The sequence below is a fragment of the Acomys minous genome (assembly GCF_964271855.1).
Source record: "Acomys minous genome assembly, chromosome: 12".
In the NCBI taxonomy this organism is placed as follows: Eukaryota; Metazoa; Chordata; class Mammalia; order Rodentia; family Muridae; genus Acomys; species Acomys minous.
In genome coordinates, this window is record NC_140493.1 from 108,432,079 (window position 1) to 108,458,444 (window position 26,366).

The following is a 26,366-nucleotide window of genomic DNA, read 5'->3' on the forward strand; positions in this document are numbered from 1 at the left end:
GACAAATCCATTCCTTGCGCCTACAAAACCCAGCTTCCGGCTTCTTCTTAGCCCGCTGAGCAATCTTCAGTCCCGTCCCAGACAGTGCCCCAGGAGCAGCTAGGGCCAGCACAAAGGAAGGGGTACCCTCGATGGATAGAACTGATTTCAGTGAACTGCTGAGGGGAGAGAGAGGTGAAGGCAGGTCGTGGGGTGGGGGTGGGGTGGGGGTGCTAGAAGATGGAACAGAGGGCCAGATACAGGAAGAACAGACCTGTTTAATGACACAGCTGAGTCTGGTTACAAACATCAGAAACTACAAAAAGACAGGCGATTACAGGAAGGCTGCGTGAGGAGAGGACAGGAAGGGGACGCAGGCACGGTAGCCGCAGCAGCAAGACATCCTTTAGGACAGTACATGTGACCAAGGGGTGCACACGGGGTCCCCCCCCAAATGTTAAGGAGACTAGAGAGGATGGGCCACTGGCCCGGGGGAGGGCAGGAGAGAGAGGCCCTGGGTCTCCCGCTGAGGGGTGTGAGTGTGGCCTCTGTTCCTGTGGCCTGGCTGCTGTCTGAAGTCAGCACGGTGGGGGGGGGGGCTGACCTTCTAGGGCTCCTTACTGAGGCTACCCTACCCCCAAACACACACACACACACACACACACACACACACACACCGGACACATATACACACACACCAGATACATACACACACACACACACACACACCGGACACATATACACACACACCAGATACATACACACATAAGACATACATACACACACGACACACACACACACACACACACACACACACACACTGGACACATACACTGGGACCTTCTGAACTCTTGCTGTACCCTGGTCCTTGCACTTCCTAGGGCAAGCCACAGAAACTCTGGGGGAGGGGAGGGGAGCCAGACCTTCATGTTCTGTCTGAGACGGGGCACCCCCTGTGTAACCCTGGCTAACCTGAAACCCACCACCATGGAGACCAGGGGTAGATCACCTGACCTCAGACTTGCAAACGACTCCCCTTCCTCTGCCTCCCATTACACCTGGCAAGCCAGAGTTTCTCTTTTTTTGGTGGGGGGGGGGTATGAGGGTTATGAATGCAGAGCACTGAGCTGGGTCACCCCAATGCTCCCACCTGGCCCCATCCTCTTGGGCTGTTGTGAGGTTTCTCTCTGCTCCCTTAGAGGTTCGCAGAAGCCTGGCCGGGACTCTTCATGGCCTCCCACAGCTGGGCAAGACCGAGGCTTCTGGGCCTGCAGGTACACGCGGTAGATATGTACGTGTGTGTGTGTGTGTGTGTATATATATATATATTTATATATAGATCGTATATAGAATATATCTGTGTATATGGTAGACATGTGTGCGTGATATTTGAGAGAGGGTGAGGAGGACCTGCATGCTGGTAGGCAGAACGAAGCGGGCTAGGTCCTTTCCGAAGCGGCTCTTAGGCTTGCCCTTGCCAGGCCTCTCTCTCTCTCTCTCTCTCTCTCTCTCTCTGACAGTAAGTAGAAAAAGCTAAGAAGAGCTGCCCTCTGCTGCGAGGCAGAAGGGCGCCCCCCCCTCCACCGCTAAGTTCAGCATCCAGGTAGCCAGCCCCGCCTCCCAGCAGCCTGGGGGGACCGCGGCCATGACGAAGGCCTCCTTCCGGGAAGTCGAGAGTCCGGGATTCCTTCAGCTTCCTTGGCACCCAGAAATGGAAGATCAAGGAGTGTCTTCAAGAACTCAGCCTTCTGCCCAAAGTGCTGCCAGGGAGGGGGGAGCTGGGAGGGGTCCTATGGCCCTGAAGAGGGCAGTGTGGTCGGTGGGCTGCGGAGGAGACAGGAGATGAAAGTAACAGAGATCAGTGGGGGAAGGTGGATGGGACACCTGGTGTGCTGGGAGAGGGCACTGGGGTTCGTGAGATGGGGCGCTTTCCTGCACAATGTCCGTCTGACCCTACTGTGCTACTTCAAGCTAGCTGGGTGGGTAGCCCAAGAGGGGCCTGGATCTGCGCCTCTAAAACGCAGCCAGCTTCTGATCTGCTTGCCCACTGAGAACAGAAGCGACTTACATACTCTTGTTTTGTTTTGTTTTTGGTTTATTGAGACAGGGTTTCTCTGTGTAGCCTTGGCTGTCCTGGACTCGCTTTGTAGACCAGGCTGGCCTCGAACTCACAGCGATCCGCCTGCCTCTGCCTCCCGAGTGCTGGGATTAAAGGCGTGCACCACCACGCCCAGCTACTTACATACTCTTAAGACGCAACAGAGACGTGAACTTGATTCTATGTGCTGCTTGGCCTGGCATGGCAGCGAGCGCTCCCTGGCTCCCTGGCTCCCTGGCTTCCAGACAGTAGTGTCTCCATCCGTGAAACTCCTTTTAGCTCACTGGCTGCCACATCCCCCTGCCCCAGCGCTCCTCCACCCACACAGAGTCACACACCCTGAAGCAGAGACAGTTCAGTAAACAGTGCTGTCTGCTTCACCACGTTTCCCTGATAACAGAAGTTGGACAGGGCCCTTCTAGAAGTTGGCCCTGAGAGGCTCTCTACCCCACCCTGTGAGGCAAGGTGTGGGGGCGGGAATCCTGGCGGAGGTTGGGTCCTGCAGGCCCTGGCCCATGCTGGAGCCCCCAGGACACTAGAGATGACAATAGAGGTTGTCAAGGAATGAGGAGACAATGCCATAAGGCGGCAGCTGGGAAGCCCAATGTGGGTGCTCAGGCTCAGGGAGAGGTGGGTAGGCCACCCCCCACCCCGCCCCCAGGGGTGGTGTGGGGGCGGAGGGGGGCACTGGCGCCTCATCACCCAACCCTGTTTAGTCCACTAGGACCAAAGGGAGACAGATAATGTTTGGGGTTTGGCTAGCACTAAGTCCTTGGAGTCCAGCTTGGGGCAGGAGTGGGAGGGCTCCGGCCATGTGTTTCTGATTCACTTGGCCTTGCTGGCCAGCTCTTCCCTCAGTCCCCTTAGGCCCTGTAAAAAGCTCTTTTCTCCAAAAGCAGGAAGTCTTGCATCGTGGCTGTAAACAAACTCATCTTAGGCTGTGGAGCCTGCCTGGGGAGGAGACTTGGGGGGTGGGGAGGATGAGCCCCTCCCAGTTTTCCTCCCTAGTCCTTCCGTGGCAGCTGGAGGTAACCCCAGTTTCCCAGGCAGGCCAATACCCTCTCCTGGCAGGTAAAAAGCTCCAGGGTCTGGGGCAGGCGAGGCCCAGCTGTACACATCTGGAGCTGACCTGGCTGCAGCGAGCAATTTCTGAGACCTCTGCTCTGCTCTCCTGGGGAGTTGCTGATGGTGGGGGTGGGGTGGGGGCACAACTTGACTGGTTGGTCAGTGCCAGGAAGGGGCATCAGGCTTGGGCCTGGCCTCTCCCTGCTCTCAGGGACCTCCTCTGCAGAGCTGGATGGGGAGGCCCCGTAAACAGGAGGTGGCAGGAGGCCTCGGGAGAGCCTGCCTAGACGTTGCCTTTTCCATGGGAAACTGTTGGGAATGTCTCTCTACAACACGTGTCCCAAGCCGCTGGCTGACCCCTGGTTCCTGTTCCCGCCTCCGCTCCCCTCCTTCCTACATCAGCCCTGCCTCTGCCCTTCCATTCAGCTCCCAGAGTTAGCTGCCTCTGGGGGTCTGGTGGGGGGGCGGGGGGGGGGGAGGCGGTCTGAGTGTTCCCAGCTGCCATGTCGGAAGGCCCGGCCCTTGCCGGTGCTCTCAGCCCTCATCAGGAGTCACTGAGTCCGGCCACCCTGCTGGAGCCTACAAGTGGGAGCTGTCTTCTGGTCGGGCTGGAAGTAAACATCCCCTAGTTTTGTCTGTGTGAGTGACATCCATGTAGGTCCCTTGCGGGCCTGGGCATGTGTATGTGTCCTCGTGACTCTCCTGGCTCCAGCTCTGTGAGGACAGAGGGTGAATGGATGCACTCGCTGGTCACTGTGAGATGAGGACCAGTATTGACACCAGGGAGGAAGGGTGGAGCTGCCTCACGCTTCTCTGAGCCTGAGGAGCCACCGCCTGCCGGGAGCACCCCTCTGCTCCGGACAAGAAGCCTTAGACAAATCTACTTGGAGTCCACAGCTCTGTGCATCCAAGGGCAGGGGCGGGACAGGAGCTGGTCTCAAGTGAGGAGGGCACTGTCTCACAGGCCCTTCGTGTTGTGCCTGTTCTTAAGTGTGTCTGACTCGGGTGTCCGCATGCCCGAGGAGTTCCTAGCACAGCAGTCAGTCCCTGGTCCCAGGAGAGATGGGAATCCAGGGGGCAAGAGAGGACACAGCTGCCCAGCCCACCCTCACCCCCTCCTCACGTGGTGGTGTTGGGAACCTGCTGTACCCAGCCTACTTCCTTGTAGGCAGCGGTCACATGGCTGTAGATGAGGCCACGCAGCTTGGCCCAGGCTCTCTGCGTCTCAGGAGGGAAGTCATTGGCAAACTCCTCGGCGATCACCTCCAGAATGACCCCAGAGAGAATCTGGGGGGGCAAATGAGAGAAGGAGGAGTAAAAGCCTGGACACCCTGCCTCCCACAGTCCCCAGGATCCTTGCTAGCCCGCACTGGCCTGTGCGATGGACACAAACTAACGGCCAGGTGGCTTACTGGAGACCAAGCTCTCAAGACAAGGACTGCACTACTCCCACCTTTCTCTCCTCCTGCTGTGCTGCCCTTCCCGCCACGGCCTCTCCAGGGCAACTGGCTGGCAGCATGGTGCCACCTCTGCCCTCCGGGAGCCACAGGCTGTTGGAGAGTATGGCTCAGTGGCCCGCAGGCTCTGGACGAGAAACCAACAGGACATACCTTGAAGTAGACGGGCTCCACCTTGTGCTTGAGGGCGTGGGCCTTGCCAACCAGGGCGAGGACAGAGGACACCTTGTCTGGGTCGTGCAAGTTCTCCACGACAGTGTTGAGGGCCCCCATGACCCGACAAGCATGCTTCCGCAGCTGGGGACTCCTCTCCATCTCTAAGGGGTCCTCCATATGTCTAAACTGGCTGAAGTACTGCTTGGCCGACGGGAAGTTTACAAAGAACCTGGTAGGAGGAAAGGGGGGTGCACACTGAAACAGGGGGGCTGCCTCCAGGTCCCCTTGGAGTGGCCAAGATGGAAGCAGGGTTGGAGACGCCGTCATGCTCCCACACCAGTGACAGTTTTCACTCTCATACAGAGTGACTGTCCATCAGTCACAGGCTCTCCCTCTGGCCAGGTCCTGCCGGGACCAACTGCTGGGCCTGTTCCGGCTGGCAGCCTCTTGTGCCAGGCCACTGTCTGCCTTGCTTCTTGTGTGCTTTCTGAGCCTGCACCCCACTGAGGCCTGCTCTGGCCACTGAGGGAGAGAGCTTTCTAGAATCATGGGACAATTGTTTTAGTTTTTAATTAAAGACGCATTACGTTGCCCAGCATGGCCCTGAAACTCCTGAGCTCAAGCAATCCTGCCTCTGCCTCCCAAGTATGTGCCACTGTGCCCTGCTCCTCTTCCTCTTCTTCTTTGAGACAAGATCTTGCCGAGCCCCTACCCTCCAGCTGGCCTGGATTTCTGTGTAGACCAGGCTGGCTTAGAAACCTGCAATATTCCTACTGTTGCCGCCTCCTGCGTGCTGGGGTTACAGGTACGCACCATGCCGGCCCTGCCCCCAAACATAGCTTCTTATTTAGCCTTTCTCTCAGTGCTGGGGTTCAAATCCAGGGCCTGGCGTTTCCTGGGTGAGCACCCACTATATATCTTCTCTAAGCCTCAGATTCCTTATCTATAAGGAATAAGGGCACGGGCATTCCTTACCCCATGGGAGCCGTGCGTATAAAGAGAAGCTGCGTGCACCAGTGCAGTGTCCGCAACCCACGGGGCTCAGTTGACGCAGCGTTCTTAGAGGAAGGTGGACGGACGGAGGAGCGAGGCCGGGTGGCCGATCTCTGTTCAGCAACCAGTGACGAGATAAACAAGACAAATACTTCTCGCCTTGCTCCTTGATGCCCCTCAGGAAATACTGACTGGTTGATCTAATTTAAACAACTGATTTTTACCTTTGTGGCACAGTTTGTAATTATGTATCTGTGAGATCCCCTGGCTCTGCCTCTCAAATGATGAGGTTAAAGGCGTGCACTACCACACCACCCCTACACCACCCCACCCTACCCCCCCCCCAAAAAAAATACCATGAAGCAGAATTTGGGTTTTCCTAGCAGTGGCCTTTCCCTTCTCCAGTGGATCTAGGTTTATTTCCCCATCATCTTTCATTACATCACTCTCATTCTCAAAAACATTCATTGGCTCCCTAGTTTTACACCCAAGTCGCCTGCTCCAGACTTCTTGTGAACTGTCCCCCACCCATTTTTCCAGTGCCATGTCTACATGGCGTCTGCCCAAAATCCTCTGTCCCAGCCCAACAGCTGCACTTAGGTCAGCCAGCCTTCCTTTGCATGAGATGGGAGGGCCGATACATTCCCACATCAGACCAGGCCACGTCTGGCCACCCAGGGTTGCTGGTCTCTCCATGGCCATCAGTGCCACTGGGTGATTTGTTTGGTTTTTCAGGACAGGGTTTCTCTTCGTGATAGACTTGGCTCTATCCTGGACTCACTTTGTAGACAAGGCTGGCCTTGAACTCACCGTGATCCACCTGCCTCTGCTTCCCGTGTGCTGCTGGGTGGTTTTCTCTGCTACCCAGTCAGTCTCATGGACTAGACCCCAAACCATAAATGGAGACAGGGTCTCACCCCCGCCTACCCCACACCCCCAAAGTTGGGACTCAGTGAGAAACAGTTTAATTTAATGATTCTTTTTTGTTGTTGTTGGTTTTGGTTTTTCGAGACAGGGTTTTTTGTTTTAGCCCTGGCTGTCCTGCATTCACTTTGTAGACCAGGCTGACCTCAAACTCACAGCAATCACCTGCCTCTGCCTCCTGAGTGCTGGGATTAAAGGCGTGCACCACCACCACCCGGCTCATTTAATGAGTCTTAAAGAAGTGTGTAGAGTGTCCTGACCTGTGTCGATGGGTGTCATCATCCCCTGAGGCATGAGAGGCAGCTCACAGCTTGTGGCTCAGGCCTGAGAGCCTGATGTGAGGGAGATAGACCCAGAACATCCAGCTGGCCAGCCCTTCTCGGGCCACAGTCGCTTTTGGCAGGAAGGTTCTGACAGTGCCCAGGGCCCCGTCCAGGTGGAGAAGGATGCTGAGTGTGACCTTGGACACTTTACACTTCTCTTCCTCCTGTCTGTGAAAGCTTGAGGGAAGCTTTGGCCCTGGTCTCTCCAGAGGTGCGTGTGTGGGTGTGGACCAATGTGACAATGAGCCTGAGAGCCCTCGGGACTTGTCTGGATACTTTGTAATGATGGACAAAAGAGGAAAGACGTCTCGGGGTTGGGGAGACAAGCCAGTGGGTAAAACCACTCAGAGTGCAAGCCTGTCACAGCACACAGGGAACCCCATCATTTCTAGTCGGTGAGACGGGATTCCCGGGAGACAGCACAGTGGCAGAAAGAAGAGACTTCCTCAGCAAGCGGGGAGGGAGAGAAACGACTCCAGAATGTTGCCCTGTACCTTCCACATGAACGCTGTGACACTCAAAGGTGCCCCAACCCTACACAAAATAATAAGCAGCTCAGGCAATAAAAACGATGTGGGTTTGTTGTTGTTGTTGTTGTTGGTTTTTGTTTTTTTGGGGGGGGGGCGTTTGTTGTTGTTGTTTAGCCTAGTATATTGCCATTGCAAGGCATCTCTTACAGCATCTAATTGCCACAGCCTAGAAGCTTTTGTCCTTCCCCAAGGAGGGGCATCCCAGGAAACGATCACTGAGCATTTACTGTCCAAGCATTGCTTTGCTCCCTGTCCTGTGGATCAGGAACTGGCTGGTCCCCAGGGATGAGCACAGGTGACTCTCCTGCCTCAACACAGCAGCACCCTGTGTGGTCCTAAGGGAGGACCTTCCTAGGAGGAGGAGCTCTGCTGTCATCCTGGCTTCTCCCCCAACCTGTGTTTCCTTCCACCCCTCCTTGGCTGGCTTGAGGTGCCAGGGAGAAGCCTCAGCAGCCAGTCTTGGGGAGTTTCTCAGCTCCCAAAGGCATCTGGGCTTCCAAGAGCCTGAAATAGGCCTGTCTGCGTGTGAGGGGGAATGTGTCAGCGTTACAACCAGGCGGGAGGGTGGTGCCCGCTTCTCAGGCTTCTCCCTGAAGGGAGTGGAAGTTTGGGGTCTGCCTCAAACCCTAAGGCAGCTAGCTCAGCTCGCTCTTCCTCCACTACACTGTATCTGCCAGGATCTGCTGCCAGTACCCCTACCTTGCAGGCAGAGTGGGTGGTGGGGACAGGGAGGGAGGAGGGTTGGTCAGAGCATGTTGGGCCTGTCAACATGAGCTTGTGACCAGGGTCTATGGGTGGGTCCCGGGAAGCTAGAAGCTGAGGGTCTTGGTCTTGCCCCTTTCCATGGGCCAGCAGAGCGGAGCCACAGGGAGCGGCTGATGGCCTGTTGGCTCACTGGAGTTAGGTGAAGTGCTGTGTTGGGCAGCTCCGCAAGGCATATCTGATGGCCGTCTCGGGTCTTCTCGGGTCTCTGTGGCCTTGAAGCACTGAGTCTATCAGTAACTAGCCAGCCAGCCCTGATCCCTGGGGTATCAGGGGGGGGTGTACGGAAGAAGAAAGGGCCCATGGGATACAGAGTGAGTCTACTCTCAGACCCAGTCCTTCCTCTGTCCCTCTCCCCCACCCCACCCCCAATCCCTGGCTTAGCAACCAGCTGACAAATAGCAAGGCCTGCACAGCACACCCCCAGGTCCTACCGGCCTTGCTGTGTTTCCACGTGGGCACCGTGGGCCTGGGGCGGAAGGCACAGGACTGAGAGCAGGGCCCCCGAGGATGCAGGCTGGCACATCTGTGGCTCCTGTTTTCCCACTGTGTGCTTGTGTGTGGGTGCTCACACTGCCAATCTGTGTCTCCCAAGTGTCTGGAGCTTCAGCATCCCAGTGGTCCTCCTGGGTTCCCGCCACCCAGGGCAGGGCTGCTGGGCAGGAGAACTCTGAGCTAGCTGCCCCTTTCCGCTTCCTCAGGAACCCCTCCCCTAAGTCCTCCAAACTGCTGTCTGCTCTCTCCCTTCAGAATTTATTTCTGAGTTGGAATCCAGGCATGTCAGCGGGAAGCTGGGTAGGTCCCAGGCATGCAGGAGGCAGAGGCAGAGGGAAGGGGAGAAGGGAAGCCAGAGAAGGGGTTAGGGGTTGGAAAGCAGACACATGCGTCCCAGCTGTCCTACGCCACAGGTTTCACAAGGATGCCCTGCTCTGTCCTAGATTTGACAGCCACCTCCTCCCACCCCCCCTCTTCCAAGAACAGGGGCTGAGGGTGAGCCTGGTGGGTTCTGCCTGTACTCCTGGGTCCAGCATGTGTAGGAAGAGTCTAGATTTGATTTGTAGCTAGGGTCCGTCTCTACCTCGTGGAGCTTGGGGACTTTATCCTCCTGCAGGTGTGTAAATAAAAACAGCGTCACTTAGGGTAGGGGGTCCTCAGAGATACCAGGGCCAGACTCGGTACTCTTTTACCTGACTGGAGGGTCCAGAGTGGGGCTCTGTCTCCTGAAAGCCGCCCCCCCCTCAAAAAAAGATAAAAACTCATCCTGGGAACCTGCTGGCTTCACTCACCTGTCTCACCCGGCAGCTCACGCTGGCTTCACTTTTGAGGCAGAGAGGGGCAGCTTGGGCAGCTGGGCCTCTTGCCTTCTACCCCCTCGGATGTGTTCTTCCAAAGGGCCCAGCTGGACAGGGCGTTCTGTTTCTTCTTTAAGCCCCTTCCTGTCTGAACCTCAGTTTCTCTGCCTGTCTCTAAATCGGGAAGCCCCTACCATTCCCTTTGAGGGCTGGTCGCATACAGCTTAGTTGGATCCCTTAGAGATGAGGCCAGAGAGACCAAGTGCCCGCCTGCCTGCGTCTAGTTCCTGGTGAGCCCTACTCCCGGACACAGGAAGGAATCACCTAAGGTTTCCATCACCCCAAAGCACCACCACCAGCACCACGACCCGTCCCCAATCACTGGGGAGGTGGCGCCGGAGCTCGCAGCGGGCCGAGCCCGCCTCTACCAGCAGCCGCTGTCACTCTCCCCGTCCTGGGCCCCGCCAAGCCGGGAGCGACACCTACCTCACCAGGATGGCCACCCCCACGTCCTCGCAGTTGGCATACAGCCGGGCCCACGTAGCCTGCACCGCCTTCCTCTCCGCCTCGGACAGCTCCTCGTTCCTCTCCCGGCGCTCTATCTCCATGTCGCCCGGCACTTTCTCCATGAGCAGCTCCGAGCCCAGCGTGGTTTCGCTCGGCGGCGGCGGCGGCGGGCGCGGGGAGTCGAGGCCGGTGCGTGCGAGGCGGGCAGGCGCGGAGTAGAGAGCCCGAGGGAGGGAGCGTGTGTGTCTGTGCGCGCCCTGTGTGTGTGTGTGTGCGCGCGTGTGTGCAGGGTATATGTGCGGGGGGCGGGGGACTGCGAGCTGGGGGCGGGGATGTGGTCGGCTACGGGAAAAAAAAATGTTTGAAAAAATGAATCCGCTCCAAAACCCCAGTCCTGTTTCGGGAAGTCAATTCTGGCAAGGTGAAGGTTAGGCGGGAGAGGGGCGTCAAGACTGGTGTCTGCCCGCCTGACCACCCACCGGCCAGCAAGGCCACTGCGGTCCCCTCTGGGAGAGGTAGGTGTGGCCAATGTGCAGAAGGGGCTGGGAGGATCAAGGGGTCACGCGGCGCTGGGTAGTGCGGGGCTGCACCGGAGTGCGCCCAGGCTGGTGCAGAGATGGGGGCGCCGGGTCCCAGCTCTTAGAGAGCGGTATCTGGACTTGACGTGTGTGTGTGTGTGTGTGTGTGTGTGTGTGTGTGTGTGTGTGTGTGTGTGTGTGTGTACCCTTCATGCGGTAGGGAATTGCTCAAAGTCAAACACACCCAGGCAATGCTGGGCTTCTCCTGTAGGCCCACCACTTCTGAGCCTGAGGTTGGGCAGAGCCACCATTCTCAGACCTGGGGACCCCAAGTTTTGAGAGGTTTAGGGCTAAGGGTAGCCTCTCTTCCCATCTGCTGTTCCTCCTTGCTTTCGCTGAACTTGAACGCATGTCCACCCTGGGGAGCCAGAGGCCCGTGTCCCCCTTTCCTCTTCACCAACGCCATCCCATGCCAGCAAGTGGAAAGGAAGTCCTGAGAGGCTAATTAATGGCGGGCAGGTAAGAACCAGAACACTGTCCTGAATTCTGGCCCTGGCCTCGGTGGAGTGCTGTCTCATAGAGAGGGAGTCGGCAGTCGGGTGTGGTGGAGAAACTGCGGGCGGGACCTGAAGTCCTGAGTGAGGCTGGGACGGAGCGGAAGCCTTGTAGTCTTGAGAGACCCAGGAACTTCATCCGGCCAGCAGTTCTGCAGGCCTGGCCATAGACAGCAAAACCCCGAGACCACACACGGATAAGTGAGGTGTCTCTGGTTCTCCTCAAGGCTCCCTCCTCAGGATTGGGGAGTCCTGTTGTCCAGGAGGTGGCTCCTCTCTTCAGCGCTGGTGGTTCCTGCTGACTTAAAATCTTTAAAGGTATTGTCTGCCCGCCCCCCGCAAACCTTGATGCTCTGAGTTCTATCCCGGGACCCATATGGTGGAAGGAAAGAACTGACTCCTGCAAGTTGCATGCACACACACACACACACACACACACACACACACACACACACACACACAATTAAAAAAAAAAGTCAAAATCTAAAAAATAAAATCAGACTTTAAGGTTCAGCCATGGTGGTAAGCAACATGAACCGTTAAAGGCCCAGCAGGAGCTCAGTATTGGGGTGCCTACTGGGACTCCGGAGCAGGAAGCATTTCTTCTCATTTTGGTGGAGGACAGTGTGGGTTCCGGTCCCAACATCACTCAGTCCATGTCCCAGTCCTGCTGTGCTGACCCCTCCTGCTCTGCAGCTGACAGGAGGCCCAGGTGGGGTGTGCAAAGAATACTTCGATTCATTGTCATCTTTGCCAGTGTCATCTCATGAGTGACATAGGAATATATTGGCACAGCAGTCTAAGTACATAATTGATAAGCCTATAATTTATATCCAAATTATATAATGTAGTTATATAAGATAGAATTTATAGTTCCATCTGTGACTGCACACCTTGACTCTGCCTTTTACTGAAAAGGGAGTGAAAGGAGAAAAGTTCAGAGGCCTCTCAGAAGGAGCAAGGGAGCCAGGTGTGCACACACTCACACACGCATGCACGTACACATGCACGTCCTCCTCTCCCTGTCTTTCTGGTTCCATTGTTCATTCCTTTCCCCCTTTCCTCTGTCAAGGTCTCTGCTATGACAACTCCTCTGCCTCGCAGCCTGTCACTGGAAAGTGTGGCATACTTTCATGTCAGCGGCTGGCAGAGCTGGCTGAGGACCCGCCCTTCTCCATCCTCCTGCGCTCGCTTTCTCTCCAGTATGGGAGGCTGAACGTAGGGTGTTGCAAAGCACTCCACTTCTGAGCTATCTCTGCGGACCTCTTTGAGACACTCTCACTAGGTTTCCCAGGCTGGCCGCCAGTTCTCTCGGTAGCTCAGGCAGGCTTTGAACTTGAAGTGTCTCTCCCCTCCTCTCCCCAGTGGCTTATAGGTCTTTGTCACTGGGCCAGGACCCGGATCCTCTTTGAAGCTACCCTTGCAGTTCCCCAGTGCCTCTAACAGTCTATGGAAGTAAGTCACTTACTGCCTGACCTTGAGGCCGAAGCCCAGGTGGTACCGAAAGTTCTGGGTAGAGACTCTGGACAGGCACTTGAAGGAGGTTGGTTTACTCACTCACTAGAGGGGAGATCTTGGGCCTGGCGAGGAGGAGTTTAATCTCTCTTCACAAGGTCAGGTCTGCTGACCCCACTAATCAGCTTGAACCTTCTAATCTGTCCTCCGGAACTTTCAGGAAACACGGCAGGGCCACTGTGGCCCCTCGCCTGTGGCCGGCCCACCTTCAGCAGAGTTGGTCTTCGGGTGGGGATGGGGCAACTGAGCCATGTGCACCACTCTCTTCCTGCTCAGCTTGGCCATGCTGTGGCGCCGCAGATTCACCAACCGGGTGGAACCGTGAGAAACTGCGGACGTGGTTCTGGGTGGGAGGGACTGCCAGGCAGAGTTACAGATAAGCTTACGGTGACTAGACCTGGTCTGAGAAGGAATTCAAAGGACAGCCTGGGAAGATCACTCTCAGGACAGGTGGTGGCTGGGTTAGGGCAGCCAGCCCCCTAAGTTCTGTGCTTCTGGATGGTGCAATGGGGCTCAGGTGGGGGATGGGGGCACAGGCTGAGCACTACCACAGGTTTTCCTGCCTGCATTTCCCTTCCAGAGAGCCCAGGGGAGCGGATGGAGCAGTTGTGGGGAGCACCTCAGACACAGACCTTCAATCTTCCGGCAAGTGAGTCAGGGGTGGGGAAAGTGGCACCACGGACCCTATTGATTGTGTGTGTGTGTGTGTGTGTGTGTGTGTGTGTGTGTGTGTGTGTGTGTGTGTGCGCCTGCTGTGTTCTAGCCCTCACTATAGTCAACCCTTGTGTGGTGGGCAGGTTAGGTGGGAGAGCGGGTCCTGGCCCACCTCTTCTGGACCAATGTTGCTTTGCTTCTGTGATGTGAGGGTAGGGCAGTCCCCAGGAGGACCTTCTCTGGAAGGAGCAGAGAGCAGAGGGAGAGGGTAGGAGCTGCTCTGGGTCTCGTCCTTGGCCCCACCTCGGCTGCCTCCTCCTTCCTCTCCCACGGGTGGGCTCTGCAGCTCCTTTCCCCCAACCAGCAGGATTCGCTGTCCAGTCCCCAATAGAAGGCGCAGGAGGACCATGACATCATCAGCACTGAGTGCCATTGGCTGAGCAGCCCCTGCGGGCAGGACGCTGTCTCCAGTGGCCAGAAAGTTAACTCTTCCTCCCTAGGTTGAAGCAATGTGGCATTTGGGGAGGCAAAGTTATGCATTCTTCTAGACTTTTCCTTCTCTGCTTTACCAGGGTCTTTTTTGACAATAAGGGGCCTCTGTGACCCTTAAAATACTAAAAAAGCAAACCAGTGTCTATTTAATATCTATGTGTAAGCCTCTCCAGAGTGGGTGACATCTCAAATTCAACACTCACTCTAGTGAAAACAAAGGGCAAAAAGGATCCCCTGGGGCTCTGGGATTCGGGGCCCACCGAAGGCTGTCCTTGCCAACATGTGCCAGTCAGTGCAGAAGGAGAAACGCATACCATGTGCCCTAAAGCTGGCAGTGTTTACAGTGGCTGCTGCAAGGCTGCTGAAGCGCAGAGGAATTTAGCCGCTGGGCCTGGCCAGCTGTGCTCCTGGATGGGCAGCCATGAGGGCTTTGTGCTTCCCTGGACTTTTCTCTTTTCTTTCTTTCTAGTTTTTGATTGTTTTGAGACAGGGTCTCACTATGTTGCCCTAGCTGTCCTGGATCTTGCTATGTAGACCAGGCTGACTTCAAACTCTCAGAGATCTGCCTGTCTCTGCCTCTTGAGGGCTGGGCTTAAAGGCATATGTTAGCACTCCGAGGTCCCAGACTTTCCTTATAACACAGTTCTCAGTAATCATAGGCTTAATAGGGCATGGTTGCATATAATCACTTGGTAATGCTGAGGAAACTGAGTAACAGGAAGATTTGAATGGGGGGAACATTTGACTTCCAAGTAGCTATCCTACCTACAAAAAAAAAATGGGCCTAGTACTTCTGACAGGAAAGAAAAGGTCAAGTCTGGGGAGCACCTAGGCAGGTCTAGTCTGGTGTGGCTGGCCAGCAGGAGGCAGTGACTCTCAACTCCTTGGCACCCAGTTACCTGACAACAAGGTTGTTGGTTTTCTGTTGCTGACGAGGCTGTCACAGGGCTGCTTGGGGTGACTGGGAGTAATGGCTAAGTGGAAGTAGGAGGAAGAGGAGACCCCACCCACCCACCCCATGACAAGTTTAACCCTTCCATCTTCTGACTCTGGTACTTCCTTCTTCTGTTCAGGGAGAAAGGACCTGTGAAATAGACCCTCATTTCTTCAGGCAGCTCAGCTCTGGGGACTGTGACCCATCGGCCCAGACAGGTAAAGGCAGGACCAGGAGCCCTGAAGGGCAGAGGGCAGGGCTGTGGTCCAGCCATGTGGGGCAAGGGAGGCAGTCTTCCGCTCTCACGCTTCAGGACACAGGGTGGGTGTGGGGTGGGGTAGAGTGGATGTGGGTGGGTGGTGGGTGGTGGGTGGGCTGGTTTAAAGAGTGTGGTGCTGAGACTTTTCTCTAGGGTTGTGGGTGAGCTATGTCCTAAGGGCAGTGCTGCAGGCTTCTCAGGGAGAGGTGTGGTCTGGGATGGGCCACCCTGAAACACAGCCCATCTCTGGGCATAGAAGAGCGCGCTGAATGTTTGGCTTTCCTTTCTAGCTGGAGTCTTGATTCGCCCTTTATCCCAGGAGGATGCTGTAGGGCTAGAAGCAACAGCAGGAGGGAGAATGGGAGAAGCAGTCCCGGAGCAGGTAGGATCTTCCCCCGCAGTCCCAGGCCTGCTCCTAGACAGGTCAAGACTCTGGCGCTGGCAAGAAGGACACAAATGCTTGTGTTTTCTAGGCTCCCATCCCCATATTCCTGCTCTGAGGGACTGCCAAGGTGGAGAAGGCACAGAGAGTGGGACTTTCCAGGGTCCCCCAGGTTAACTGTAGGGAACCCCAGCATCCCAAGAAAGAACCAGGTGCAAGGAAAGGAGAGGAGAGGAGAGAGAGAGAGAGAGAGAGAGAGAGAGAGAGAGAGAGAGAGAGAGAGAATGATAGCTTGCACTTAATCATCGATGGTTCTCACACTCACTCTTTGAGCCAACCCTGACCATAACCCACAGACCATAGTCCTGGTATCCAAGGCTCACACAGGAAGAAGCCCATTACCATGCTATTAGATGGGGAAGTGGGGGATCCAAGCTTACCCCCGATCCGACTTTGCTGCCGCTTAGCCTGGCCATCTGTCAGCTCAGGAGCTATTCTGTTAAACCCCTGTGGTCCAGGGCTGGGTTGTGTCACTTTGCTACAGTGATGCTCATTCCTGTGGCATCTGCCTCTTTTCAGTCCCTAGGACTCACCCTGTCACTGGCAGCTCTCCTGAAATTATCAGTAAGAAAGGCCAGCTGGCTCTGTGGCATGTCTGCCCGAAGCTGGATAGGAGCGAACACCAGCCTGTGCTCCGAATGTGCTTTGTGTCTGTATGCGCGCGCATGCACGTGCGTGTGTGTGTGTGTGCGCGCGCGCGCGCGCGCGCGAGCGTACACGCGCTCCAGTTCTAAATGGGCAGCGGCGTTTGGGAAGGGGAGAGCATGGCACCTGTTTTTGTCACTGTGCTGACTGCCCAGTAACTCATGGTGGCCTCCCTTGGCCCCAGCTGCTCTGCCATTTCTCTCTTTGCTGTCCTGCCTGATCCAGAGCGAAGATAAAAGCACATTTCCGCTCCTGCTCCCACATCCAGCCTTACCCTGCAGGCAGCTGCTCCCGACTGTCTGGGAGCCATTCATCTTCAAAAGTGCCCCCCCCCCCAAGCATCTCTCTTCCCCACTGCCAGCCCAGCAGGGATGCCTCTGTCTGGCCAGCCTCTGCCCTTGACTTTCAGGAGGCAGAAGACAGCCCCTTAGATAGCAGGATCCCAGTGCTGCTCCACTTCAGTGGATATAGCAGCTGAGGGACCAAATGCTGGTGGGGGAGGCTACCTATTGGGAGGGGTTGCTGGTACTGCAGGGAGCCTGGCTCTGGTAGGTACATAGGCAGTTCTGTGGGAGCTGCTCAAATCAGGAGGAGGTGTGTGTGTGTGTGTGTGTGTGTGTGTGTGTGTGTGTGTGTGTGTGTGTTGTCACACTAGGGCAGAGAGCCTGACAGAGTGCCCGAATCAGGCCATGAACCCATGGCCACCGGTCTCTGCTCCTGTCAGCCTGTTTTTCTCCTGGGAGGCAGGCGTCATCCTTGTGACAGGACTGTCAGGTTGATGGCCAGAGGGCACTGTTCCTAGGGACTCCTCCGTCTGTGTTCTCTGATCCCAGCCTTGCATTCATTTTCTAATCTGTTCACCATGTTCCTGTCACTTCATCCTTGTCTTTGCTCTCTGCCATTCCAAGTTGCCCGCCTCCTTCCGATGATCCAAGAAACTGTCAGGCCAAGGTCACAGAGCTGGTACTGGGGCTGGCTCCCAGCCCAGACCCACTTCTGACAGGACGGCACCTTTTTGCGGCTCTGTTCCGTGCACTGCCTCTAAGGAGCCAGTCCAGATGAAGGGCAGGGACTGGGGAGGGTCTTGCTAGGGTGGGGGTGGGGAAGGAGGGGGCGGGGGTGGGGGAGAGGATGTGACTCCCTTGGACCTGGCAGCTGGGGTGCCATGTGGGCTGAGAGGGAGGGGTCCTCTCCCCCAGGGAGCAGGCTGGCTTTGGTGGGAGCAGACTGTGTTTACACCTTCCCCACACACCCTGCCCACGCTCGGCTTGTTCCCAGGGCCTCTCCCATCCCAGGTTCTCTGTGCTGTCTGCACATTTGCAGCTCTTGCTGCTGGGAGTCCCTTCCCTCAGAGGGGAGGCTCCTACTGCCCAGGTGCCCTCCCTCTGCCCAGGACTCCTCTACAGGAGCCCCGCAGCACCCAGGTGCCCTCCCTCTGCCTGGGACTCCTCTTCAGGAGCCCCGCAGCACCCAGGTGCCCTCCCTCTGCCCGGGACTCCTCTACAGGAGCCCCGCAGCACCCGGTGCCCTCCCTCTGCCTGGGACTCCTCTACAGGAGCCCCGCAGCACCCGGTGCCCTCCCTCTGCCCGGGACTCCTCTACAGGAGCCCCGCAGCACCCAGGTGCCCTCCCTCTGCCTGGGACTCCTCTACAGGAGCCCCGCAGCACCCGGTGCCCTCCCTCTGCCCGGGACTCCTCTATAGGAGCCCCGCAGCACCCAGGTGCCCTCCCTCTGCCCAGGACTCCTCTACAGGAGCCCCGCAGCACCCAGGTGCCCTCCCTCTGCCCAGGACTCCTCTACAGGAGCCCCGCAGCACCCAGGTGCCCTCCCTCTGCCCGGGACTCCTCTTCAGGAGCCCCGCAGCACCCAGGTGCCCTCCCTCTGCCCGGGACTCCTCTACAGGAGCCCCGCAGCACCCAGGTGCCCTCCCTCTGCCCAGGACTCCTCTACAGGAGTTCTGCAGCACCCAGGTGCCCTCCCTCTGCCCAGGACTCCTCTACAGGAGTTCTGCAGCACCCAGGTGCCCTCCCTCTGCCTGGGACTCCTCTTCAGGAGGCCCCTACCTCAGCCCACTAACTCCCACCACACGGGTCAAGGGAGGATCTTTAGAGCACAGAGGGTTGTCATTAAGATCCTGACCATGACACTTCCTCACAGAGGCTAGGTTCTTCTCTTTCCCATATCCTTAGAAGTAGCTGCGGTTTGGAAACAGGAACTGAAATATTCAGGAGCTTGGCAGAGCTGAGATGAAGATGGGTAGCTGCTAGTGCAGGGACCTAAGAGCAAAGGGGCTGGAGCCAGGGCCCATGGCTCTGCTGTCACCTCCTTTCTCTGTGACCTTGGGTAGGTATAGCATGTGCCAGCAGTTCCTCATGCATTTGTGTGAGGGTTGGAGGATGGGAGTGTTGTACGTCTGCCAGCGTGTGGATGTAAACTACTGCCCAGCTGTTCCTGCTCTTCCCCTCCTCACCCCATAGCGCTTCCTTTCCTCTCTCCACATACATCTCACAGCTGGGTGAGGATGGGCAAATGAGAAGAGGCCAGAGGGCAGGGGAGGCGGGAGGTGGGGTGAGAACACCCATCGGGGGGGCCCCTCTGTGTGCAGAAGGCTGCCTTGGCCTGGACAGCTTCCTGTCACAGGCTTAGCTGCCCAGGACAGGAGCGGTTTGCCCTCATACCTTCCCTCTTGTCTGAATGCTAATCTCTCTGCTGCTGAGAGCCTGAGTGACAGGGAAAAGGCTGCTCTGAGCTGCAGGGTAGCCAAGGGCAGCAAGTGCTGCTGTCTGCTGCTTCCGTGGCTGACACTCAGGGATGCTGCCAGTCTCTCCTGGAGCCTGGGACATGACCAGAGAACAAATGAGACGGTGTGGGGAGCGAGGTAGTGGTTCCAGCAACTTTAGCAGCTGTTGCTGTCCGGCGCTATCTGTGCCACCTTTAAGTGCAGACAGGACTCTGGGGAGCATTCACCTATCACAAATGTGCAGTGTATGCATTCGGAACAGTCCTGAGCTGGGAATGTGGCAGAGGTGCTGGCCAGTACTGGACTAGGTGGAACCTGGGACCATTGAGGCAGCAAGAGCAGCTGGAGCACTCCACTCTCCTGCCCTGTGCTCTTTGCAGGGCTCTGCTGTTAGGGAGAAGCTGCATCCTTGTGCTGGAGGAAAGTGCTGTCTCTTTGTGAGCCAGAAAACAAGACCGCCAGAGTGGCTATGCTGTGGCTTACATTAACAGAATGCTAATGACACCAATAATACTATTAATAATGGCTAGCATGGATCAAACACTTATTATATGGCAGGCACTGTGCCCAGTGCCTTATTTATAAGCACGGTCTCATTGATGAGGCAGGAACTGTTGTTACCCTCATTTGCCCAATAAGGAAAGTGAAGTTCACAGAATTTGTTCAAGGTCACAGCTGGCAGGGAAGCCAGGACCTGTGTCTGGGAATCTGATGCCAAAGCTTATGGTGCAGAGGTCTTGAATCTGGAGAGAGGGGCTGCAAAGAAATTCAGGGTGTGACTTACCTACGCAAGGCCTGGAGAACCGCAGAAGCCGCCTGCCTGTCTGTCTAGGCAGGTGGGCCAGGGTTGCTAGACAGATCCCTGCTGCTTTCTCTTCAGGCACATGTCAATCAAAGGCAGGCCAGAGCCTGGGATCTGAATGGCCAGTCCTTGCTATGTCAGCTGAGGACAGCAAGGAGAGTCTGCCTCCTTAGGACCCATCAGTGCCCCTGGCAGGGATGATAGACAGCAAGGCCATCACTCACAGTCACTGTCACTTGCCACTCTGTTGTCTTCTTCGACTAGGGTCAGTTCTCTGGGGAAAGGGTGACAGCCAGCAGTCCAGCTGCAGAGGAGGAGGCCTGAGGAAGGGACAGCTTTGATTTGTTTGTTTGCCAGGGGAAAGAGGAGGGTTGCAGAGCGCAAGATGGATTTGAGGACCCACAGAGGCGACAGACCCTCTCTGTGAGATGCCTGTGCCCCCTAGTGGGGAGTTAAGACCAAGGTGTGGCATTGAAAATTCAGAGACAAGGATTTAATGACAGACTGAGCATATGGGTCAAAGTGCTAGTCTTGTTCCTATGTACACACACACACACACACACACACACACACACACACACACAGAGAGAGAGAGAGAGAGAGAGAGAGAGAGAGAGAGAGAGACAGACAGACAGACAGACACCCAATCACATGCATGGGCAAAAACCATGTGAAATAAGCACACTTGAAAAGTTAGCATGTATTCATCTGTTTATTTACAAGCATGCTATGGGGCGCCATGACAGACAAATAGCAAGTGCAGAGGGAGTGACACAGCAGGGTTAGCCACCTCCCCTGCCCTGCTGCTTCAGAGCATGGAAAGATCCTGGTAAAGAGGCCTAGTTCTACTAGCTCAGCTCTGCTGACTCTAATGACCTTTTGTTCTCTAGACCTCAGTTTCCCCACTCAGTACACATGGTCAGTCTGCATGGCCTGGTGCTGCGGTGTAAAGATCTAATGGCTCCTCGGGAAGCAAGCTGTGGAGAAAAATGAAGGGAAGTGGCCAGACAGATGATCTCCAAGGGCCCATAGGTTCTCCCCACTGAGAAAGACTCTGATGGACTGTGTCTGAAGGTGCTGACAAAGACGTGCCCACATGACGGACATTTATGTAGTGCCTGTGTGCCAGGATACAAAACAGATTCAGAGCACCTGTTAAATCCAACCAGAGACTGGACAAGATGTGAGAAGCAGGCGTGACAGCGGGTCGCATACAAGACCGTGACGCTGTGACTATCTCAGCGTCTGCTCAGAGACAATCTCTTGTCAGGGAAGCGGAAACCAGAACAGGTGAAGGGACAGTATGACACCCATGGTGACACAAAGAAACAGAGGCAGAAATGACAATTCAACAGGGTACAGAACACACAAAAGGCAAACCAACTGCCCTTGAACAGAAGTCAACTCACACACTGCGAAGACTGGGAGGGAACACCGGCCAAACAAGCAACGGAAGACAAACAGCTGGGTGGGGCTCAGGGGTCGGGTGGGGCTCAGGGGTCGGGTGCTGGACTAGCAGTGCAAAGCCTCAGTTTGGTTCTCAACCCCCTTAACCCCCTCAACAAACAAACACGCAAACAAGCTGGGCGTCCAGGTGCACTTGGGAGGCAGAGGCAGGTGTATCCCTGTGTGCCTGCGGCCGGCCTGGTCTACACACCAAGCTCCAAGCCAGTGTGTACCTTTCCCAAAAGCAAGACAAAGCAAGGATGTAAGGAAGACTCCCACCTAGAACAGAGATGGCTCAGAGGTAAAGCGCACTTGCTGCTCTTGCAGAGGACCAGCGTTGAGGTCCCAGCACCCATCAGGTGGCTCGCAACTGTCTGTAACTCCAGTTTCAAGGGATCTGATGCCCTCTTCTGGACTTGGAGGGCTCCCACAATCATTCGGGCACATAAGCAGCTCATGCAGACACACACACACACACACACACACACACACACACACGTACATAAGTACGTAGAGAAATAAATCAGTTTAAAGACTAGAATGAAAAACTTTTACAATTCAGGGGCTGGAGAGCTGGCTCAGCAGTTATGAGCTGCTCTTCTAGGGGACCAGAGTTCTGTTCCCAGCACCCCAAGGCAGCTCACAGCTACTTCTGGCTTCTGGGTACTGAACTAACATGCACAATACAAAGAAAAATAAAATATTTCTTTTTTTTTTTAAAAAAAGATTTACTTTTATTTTATATATTTGAGTGCTCAAGCTGCATGTCTGTATGTACACCTGCAGGCCAGAAGAAGGCATCAGATCACATCATGGATGGATGTGAGCTACCATGTGGTGGCACACGCCTTCAATCTCAGCACTCAAGGAGGCTGGAGGCAGAGATGGGCAGATCTCTGAGTTCAAGGCCAGGACACCTAAGAAAACCCAAAATAAACAACAACAACAAAAAAATCATTTACAATTCAATAATTAGTACAGTTTGTAAGGGGGAAGGAAAGGTTTTAGTAACCATTCTACCAAAAAACAAAAACAAAAGACAAAAACCAAACCACGATTATGGCCAATAAGCGCAAAATCAGAAGGTGACGCAGTGCCACAAGGTGAGCACGTGCTACACTGTGACCTCTCGGGAAATGAGTGCAATGGTGACCTGTAAAGTAGTGCAAGGAAAAATGTCCCTGAAAAGATTTTACAAAAGTGCTGACAGCCGCTTTGCCAGTAACAGCTCCACACTAAAAAGAACCCCGATCTCTATCAACAGACGTCAATGGGTAAACTGAGGTAGGCTTGCACAGTGGAAAATGTTTGCACACTCAAAAAAAAAAAAAAAAAAGAAAGAAAAGGAAATGAGGTATTCACCCAGGGGACCACACAGGACAGTTGAGGAAGCCGGCCCACTGGAGGGTGTCGTCTGTGATCATATTTGCAATGCTAGAGACTGATAAGTTAGAGGGTGCAGAGCAGAGCCCGACTCAGGCCACAGCTGGACACAGGAAGGGGCTGTGGAAGATAAGGGGAGGCTTGTGGGTGCTCAGGGCAGCAAAAATGTTTTGAATTGCAAGTGGAGCTGTGCTTACAAGCACGTGTTTGTTTCATGGAGTCTAACAGTACAGTTTGGATTTATTTTATTCTGTGTATTTTATATCTCAATAAAGATGGCTTACATAGTTAAAAGCAAAACAAGAATGAAGACCTAATCATTATTTTCTCACAGTCCAGGGGGGGAAAAAGCCGGGTTTGGTGGCGCACGCCTTTAATCCCAGCACTCTGGAGGCAGAGGCAGGCAGATCGCTGTGAGTTCAAGGCCAACCTGGTCTACAAAGGGAGTCCAGGACAGCCAAGGCTACACAGAGAAATGTTCTCAAAAAACCAAAAAAAAAAAAAAAAAAAAAGAGAGAGATGCAAATGTGAAAATGTGACTCCAGTTTCTAATCCTAGACACCAGAGGAGTTGATTACAAACTCAAAGTCAGGGTGTGCAACTTTAGTGAGATCCTATCCCCTACCTAAGAAACGGAAAAAGAAGGAGAGGACACTTGCCTTGATTGCACGAGCCCTGGGTTCCATGCCCAATAGCAGAAGGGAAGGGAGGAAGGAAGGAAATGGTAAAAGCAGAATGGGGCTGTGGAGATGGCTCGGCAGCTAAAAGGCCTTGCTGCTCTTGGAGAAGACCTAGGTTCTGTTTCCAGCACCCAATTCAGGGGGCTCACAACCATCTGTCTCCAGCGCTAGCGGATCCGACACTCCATGGCCTCCATAGGCATCTGCACGCACATAAATAAAATAAGTATTTTTTAAAAAGCAGCAGGGCAGGGCAGTGGTGGCGCACGCCTTTGATCCCAGCACTCGGGAGGCAGAGGCAGGGAGATCTCTGTGAGTTTGAGGCCGGCCTGGTCTACAGAGAGAAATCCTGTCTCAAAAAACCAAAACCAAAGGTAGACTAGACAGGTGAAGCAGACTGTCCAAAATTGTTCAAGCTAGGTTCAGCTGAGCTGCAATTTTCCTCCAGCCTGGTCCAACAACAGCGCACATGCTGAAACACCTGGCACCATAAAGGTGCCACAGGGAATGGCGCATCGTGGCAGCTAAGAGCACACAGAGCCGATCTTTAAGATAAGCTGGAATCTGCCAAGCAGAGAAGAGATGAAGGGAAGGGAAATCGAAGCTAAGGGGACAGACACCACAGGGAGCTTACGCAACGTGGAGAAGGCAGGCGTTTCCGGGAATGGGGGACGTGTCCAGGAAACAGCAGATGAGGTCCAGACAATACTGCACATTCTTCAAACTTGTTTATTTTTAAAAATCCATTTTAAGTGGCAATTTTATTAGAGGAAATGGTTTTGCAGATAAGGTGGGTGAAGGCTTTTCTTCCTGTGTGTTTTTTGTTTGTTTGTTTGTTTGTTGAGACAGAATCTCATTGTGCATCTCTGCCTGGCCTAGAACTCACTCTGTAGACCAGGCTGGCCTTGAACGCACAGACATTCTTCTGCCTGCCTCTGCCTCTGCAGCGCCACCACAGCCACACCCGGGCTCCACAGGGAATTCTTTATGAAGAAACGGGAGGTGACCCCATCATGCAGGGTGGTTAGGATTCCTAACAGTTCTTCCTTACACCTTACATTCCGCTGAAACTTTTGTTATTTTATTTTATTATTTTATTTCGTGACAGGGTTTCTCTGTGTAGCCTTGGCTGTCCTGGACCGTGCCCGGCTTCGCTGGAACTTTCTAGGCATAGCCTATGAACAGAAATAGTAAAGGGGAAACTGTGTCTCTAACCCAACGTGAGATGAACGCCGAGAGTTCCGGCCCGGCTATCTCCAGCAGTTCACCAGCAGCCTCAAGGCCTCCGTTCTTTTTTCCAATCCATCCTCAGAGGCACTTGGCTCTTGCTTTGACGGGAGCCTCACAGATTCCAGCCGGCCGCGGCAAGCTTGAGCATCACAGCTCCACCATGTCCCAGAGCCAGCAGAGAGGCTGTTGTTTTTAGAAGCCAGAATTCCCCGAGCTTGGCTAGAGCTGTATTGCAGACAAGATGGAGGAAGAACATCTTCCAAGCTGGCCACCGACATGCCTGCATACAGACATACTTCCTGTGAAGCCACGGGTGCTCCACGAGTAAGCAGCCAGCTCCTTGGAGGGACCACCGGCCCTCCTTCAAGATCTTATCAATAAAATCAAAGATCCCCTTTTAAAGGGAACTCCAATATTGTAAAGACTGCTTTCTTACTTTGGGTTTCAGACTGCATCTTTCTTAAATCCTGTCAGCCACTGGCTGGCCACAGCAGGCCAAGCTAAATTTTCCCTGTGTGGGGTCTCTCACAGCACTGGGGGAAATTCGGCTTGTCCATTTCCAACACTTAGCACTGGATTGAGGTGTCTCACCTAACGGTCATCTGCACCCCTAGACCTTGTACAGCGGCTATAGGATTCCACTGTGCATAAGACTCGGACGTACTAGCTCTCGGCAGCAGCAAGTGCAAACGAGATCACAGCAACATTCGCCCTTCACTCTGCACAGCTCTGTCCTTGGCTGCTCATTCAGGGAGTCAGATGCAGTCTTTGCAGCTTCTCTGGTTATTTCTGGAGTGCCCACACACTTGTGCCTCATGTGTGCTCAGGCACAAGGCCTTTGGAGTTCGCTCCAGCCTCTTGGCCACTGGCCAGCTGCTGCTGGCATCCCCATTGGTTATGTGCCCGGGGCTGTTCCACGATGTACAACTGAGCTGTGCAGGGGAATCTGTGCCCTGTCAGGTGGGAAACCCACACGGAGACCTGCAGGCAGAGTGAGGGGCTGGGAATACAAGTCTCTCTGTACACTGGGTGGCGATTAGCCTGGGTCCCTGAGAGCGCTGCTAGATCCCAAAGCCTTACAGTAGAAGGTGGGGTGCTCACCCTCACTCTGCCACCGTGTGGCTCAAACCAGCAGAGCAGCTGCTCAGAATTCTGCAGTCAACATTTTTATTAGTCTCCAACCACCTCTGTAAAGACAGAAAAATTGCAGCCGGGGAAATGGTTCCGTTGCTAAAGTACTTGCTGCACAAAAAGGGCCCATGAGCCCAGAGCCCCAGCTCTCACATAAGATGCTAGGTGTAGCCGGGGCTGGGGTGGTGGTGGTGGCGCACGCCATTAATCCCAGGACTTGGGAGGCGGAGGCAGGCGAAATGGAGACATGGGGGATCCCTGGAGCTCACTAGCCAGTCCGTCTAGCAAAAGCCATAAGCTCTAGTTTTAATGAGAGACTCTGACTCAAATAATAAGGTGGAGATGGAGAAAGGCACCCAAAGTTGACCTCTGACCTCACATGTACCCGCAAACTCATGCATGTGCATCTGATACATGTTCATGCACACACATATATAGTTTTTAGAGAAACAAAAACCCTCCTCTGGTTTCCTTTTCTCCCTAAAAGTTCTTCCATACTGGATCAATTCACCGATGGTATGTGGCAACTTAATGGTAAAGGTATAAACTCCACGGGCTGAGATCAAACCAAGTCAGCCAGACACTAGTGTCACTTTAAGCAGTGCCTCATCTTTCAGTATGTCAGCCGTCAAATGGGTTGATGACGGCTCCACAGACTGTGGGGATTAAAGGACCTGACATAGCAGCCACCTAGCGAATCCCATCAAGTGTCAACTGTATCGTCACCTTGTTTGCAGAAGGTCACGCGCCCACAAGTTTCACAAGCAGTTTTGGGCAGATTCTTCAGAATCCCCTCTGCAAGTCTCAAATGAGAGGACTTAGTGTGCTGGGTGCGAGTGTATTCTTCCTTTCAG

At 54.7% G+C, this 26,366-nt stretch overlaps 2 protein-coding genes across 6 annotated transcripts; one reads left to right on the forward strand and one right to left on the reverse strand.

The window, feature by feature from the left end:
* Positions 1 to 237: 237 nt before the first annotated feature.
* On the reverse strand, positions 238 to 10,208 carry CYGB (cytoglobin; the record flags this gene model as incomplete). The annotated part of the gene is made up of 4 exons (XM_084749228.1): positions 238 to 1,803; positions 4,266 to 4,429; positions 4,753 to 4,984; positions 10,066 to 10,208. 4 exons carry the CDS (start codon positions 10,206 to 10,208, stop codon positions 1,770 to 1,772), a joined length of 573 nt encoding a protein of 190 aa, XP_084605354.1. The 3' UTR covers positions 238 to 1,769.
* LOC311579026 (uncharacterized protein) lies at positions 10,156 to 24,794 on the forward strand. 5 transcript variants are annotated; one of them, XM_084749229.1, is made up of 9 exons: positions 10,533 to 10,601; positions 11,035 to 11,123; positions 11,386 to 11,476; positions 12,231 to 12,701; positions 12,834 to 12,994; positions 13,254 to 13,322; positions 14,893 to 14,971; positions 15,303 to 15,394; positions 24,260 to 24,794. In XM_084749229.1, exons 4-9 carry the CDS (start codon positions 12,608 to 12,610, stop codon positions 24,272 to 24,274), a joined length of 510 nt encoding a protein of 169 aa, XP_084605355.1. In that variant the 5' UTR covers positions 10,533 to 10,601; positions 11,035 to 11,123; positions 11,386 to 11,476; positions 12,231 to 12,607; the 3' UTR covers positions 24,275 to 24,794. The 5 variants fall into 5 exon arrangements, 3 of the variants coding, with proteins under 3 accessions (XP_084605357.1, XP_084605355.1, XP_084605356.1); XR_014773031.1 differs by lacking the exons at positions 12,231 to 12,701; positions 12,834 to 12,994; XM_084749230.1 differs by lacking the exons at positions 10,533 to 10,601; positions 11,035 to 11,123; positions 11,386 to 11,476 and having other exon boundaries at positions 11,483 to 12,701.
* The last annotated feature ends 1,572 nt before the right edge of the window (positions 24,795 to 26,366 follow it).

Excerpts from the sequence above, each read along its gene's own strand:
- LOC311579026 (XM_084749229.1), top strand. The coding sequence starts at position 12,608 with ATGGAAGTAAGTCACTTACTGCCTGACCTTGAGGCCGAAGCCCAGGTG. Across the intron at positions 12,702-12,833 it reads TGGACAGGCACTTGAAGGAG|GAAACACGGCAGGGCCACTG; the intron begins GTTGGTTTACTC and ends CGGAACTTTCAG. Across the intron at positions 13,323-14,892 it reads GACCTTCAATCTTCCGGCAA|GGAGAAAGGACCTGTGAAAT; the intron begins GTGAGTCAGGGG and ends TCTTCTGTTCAG.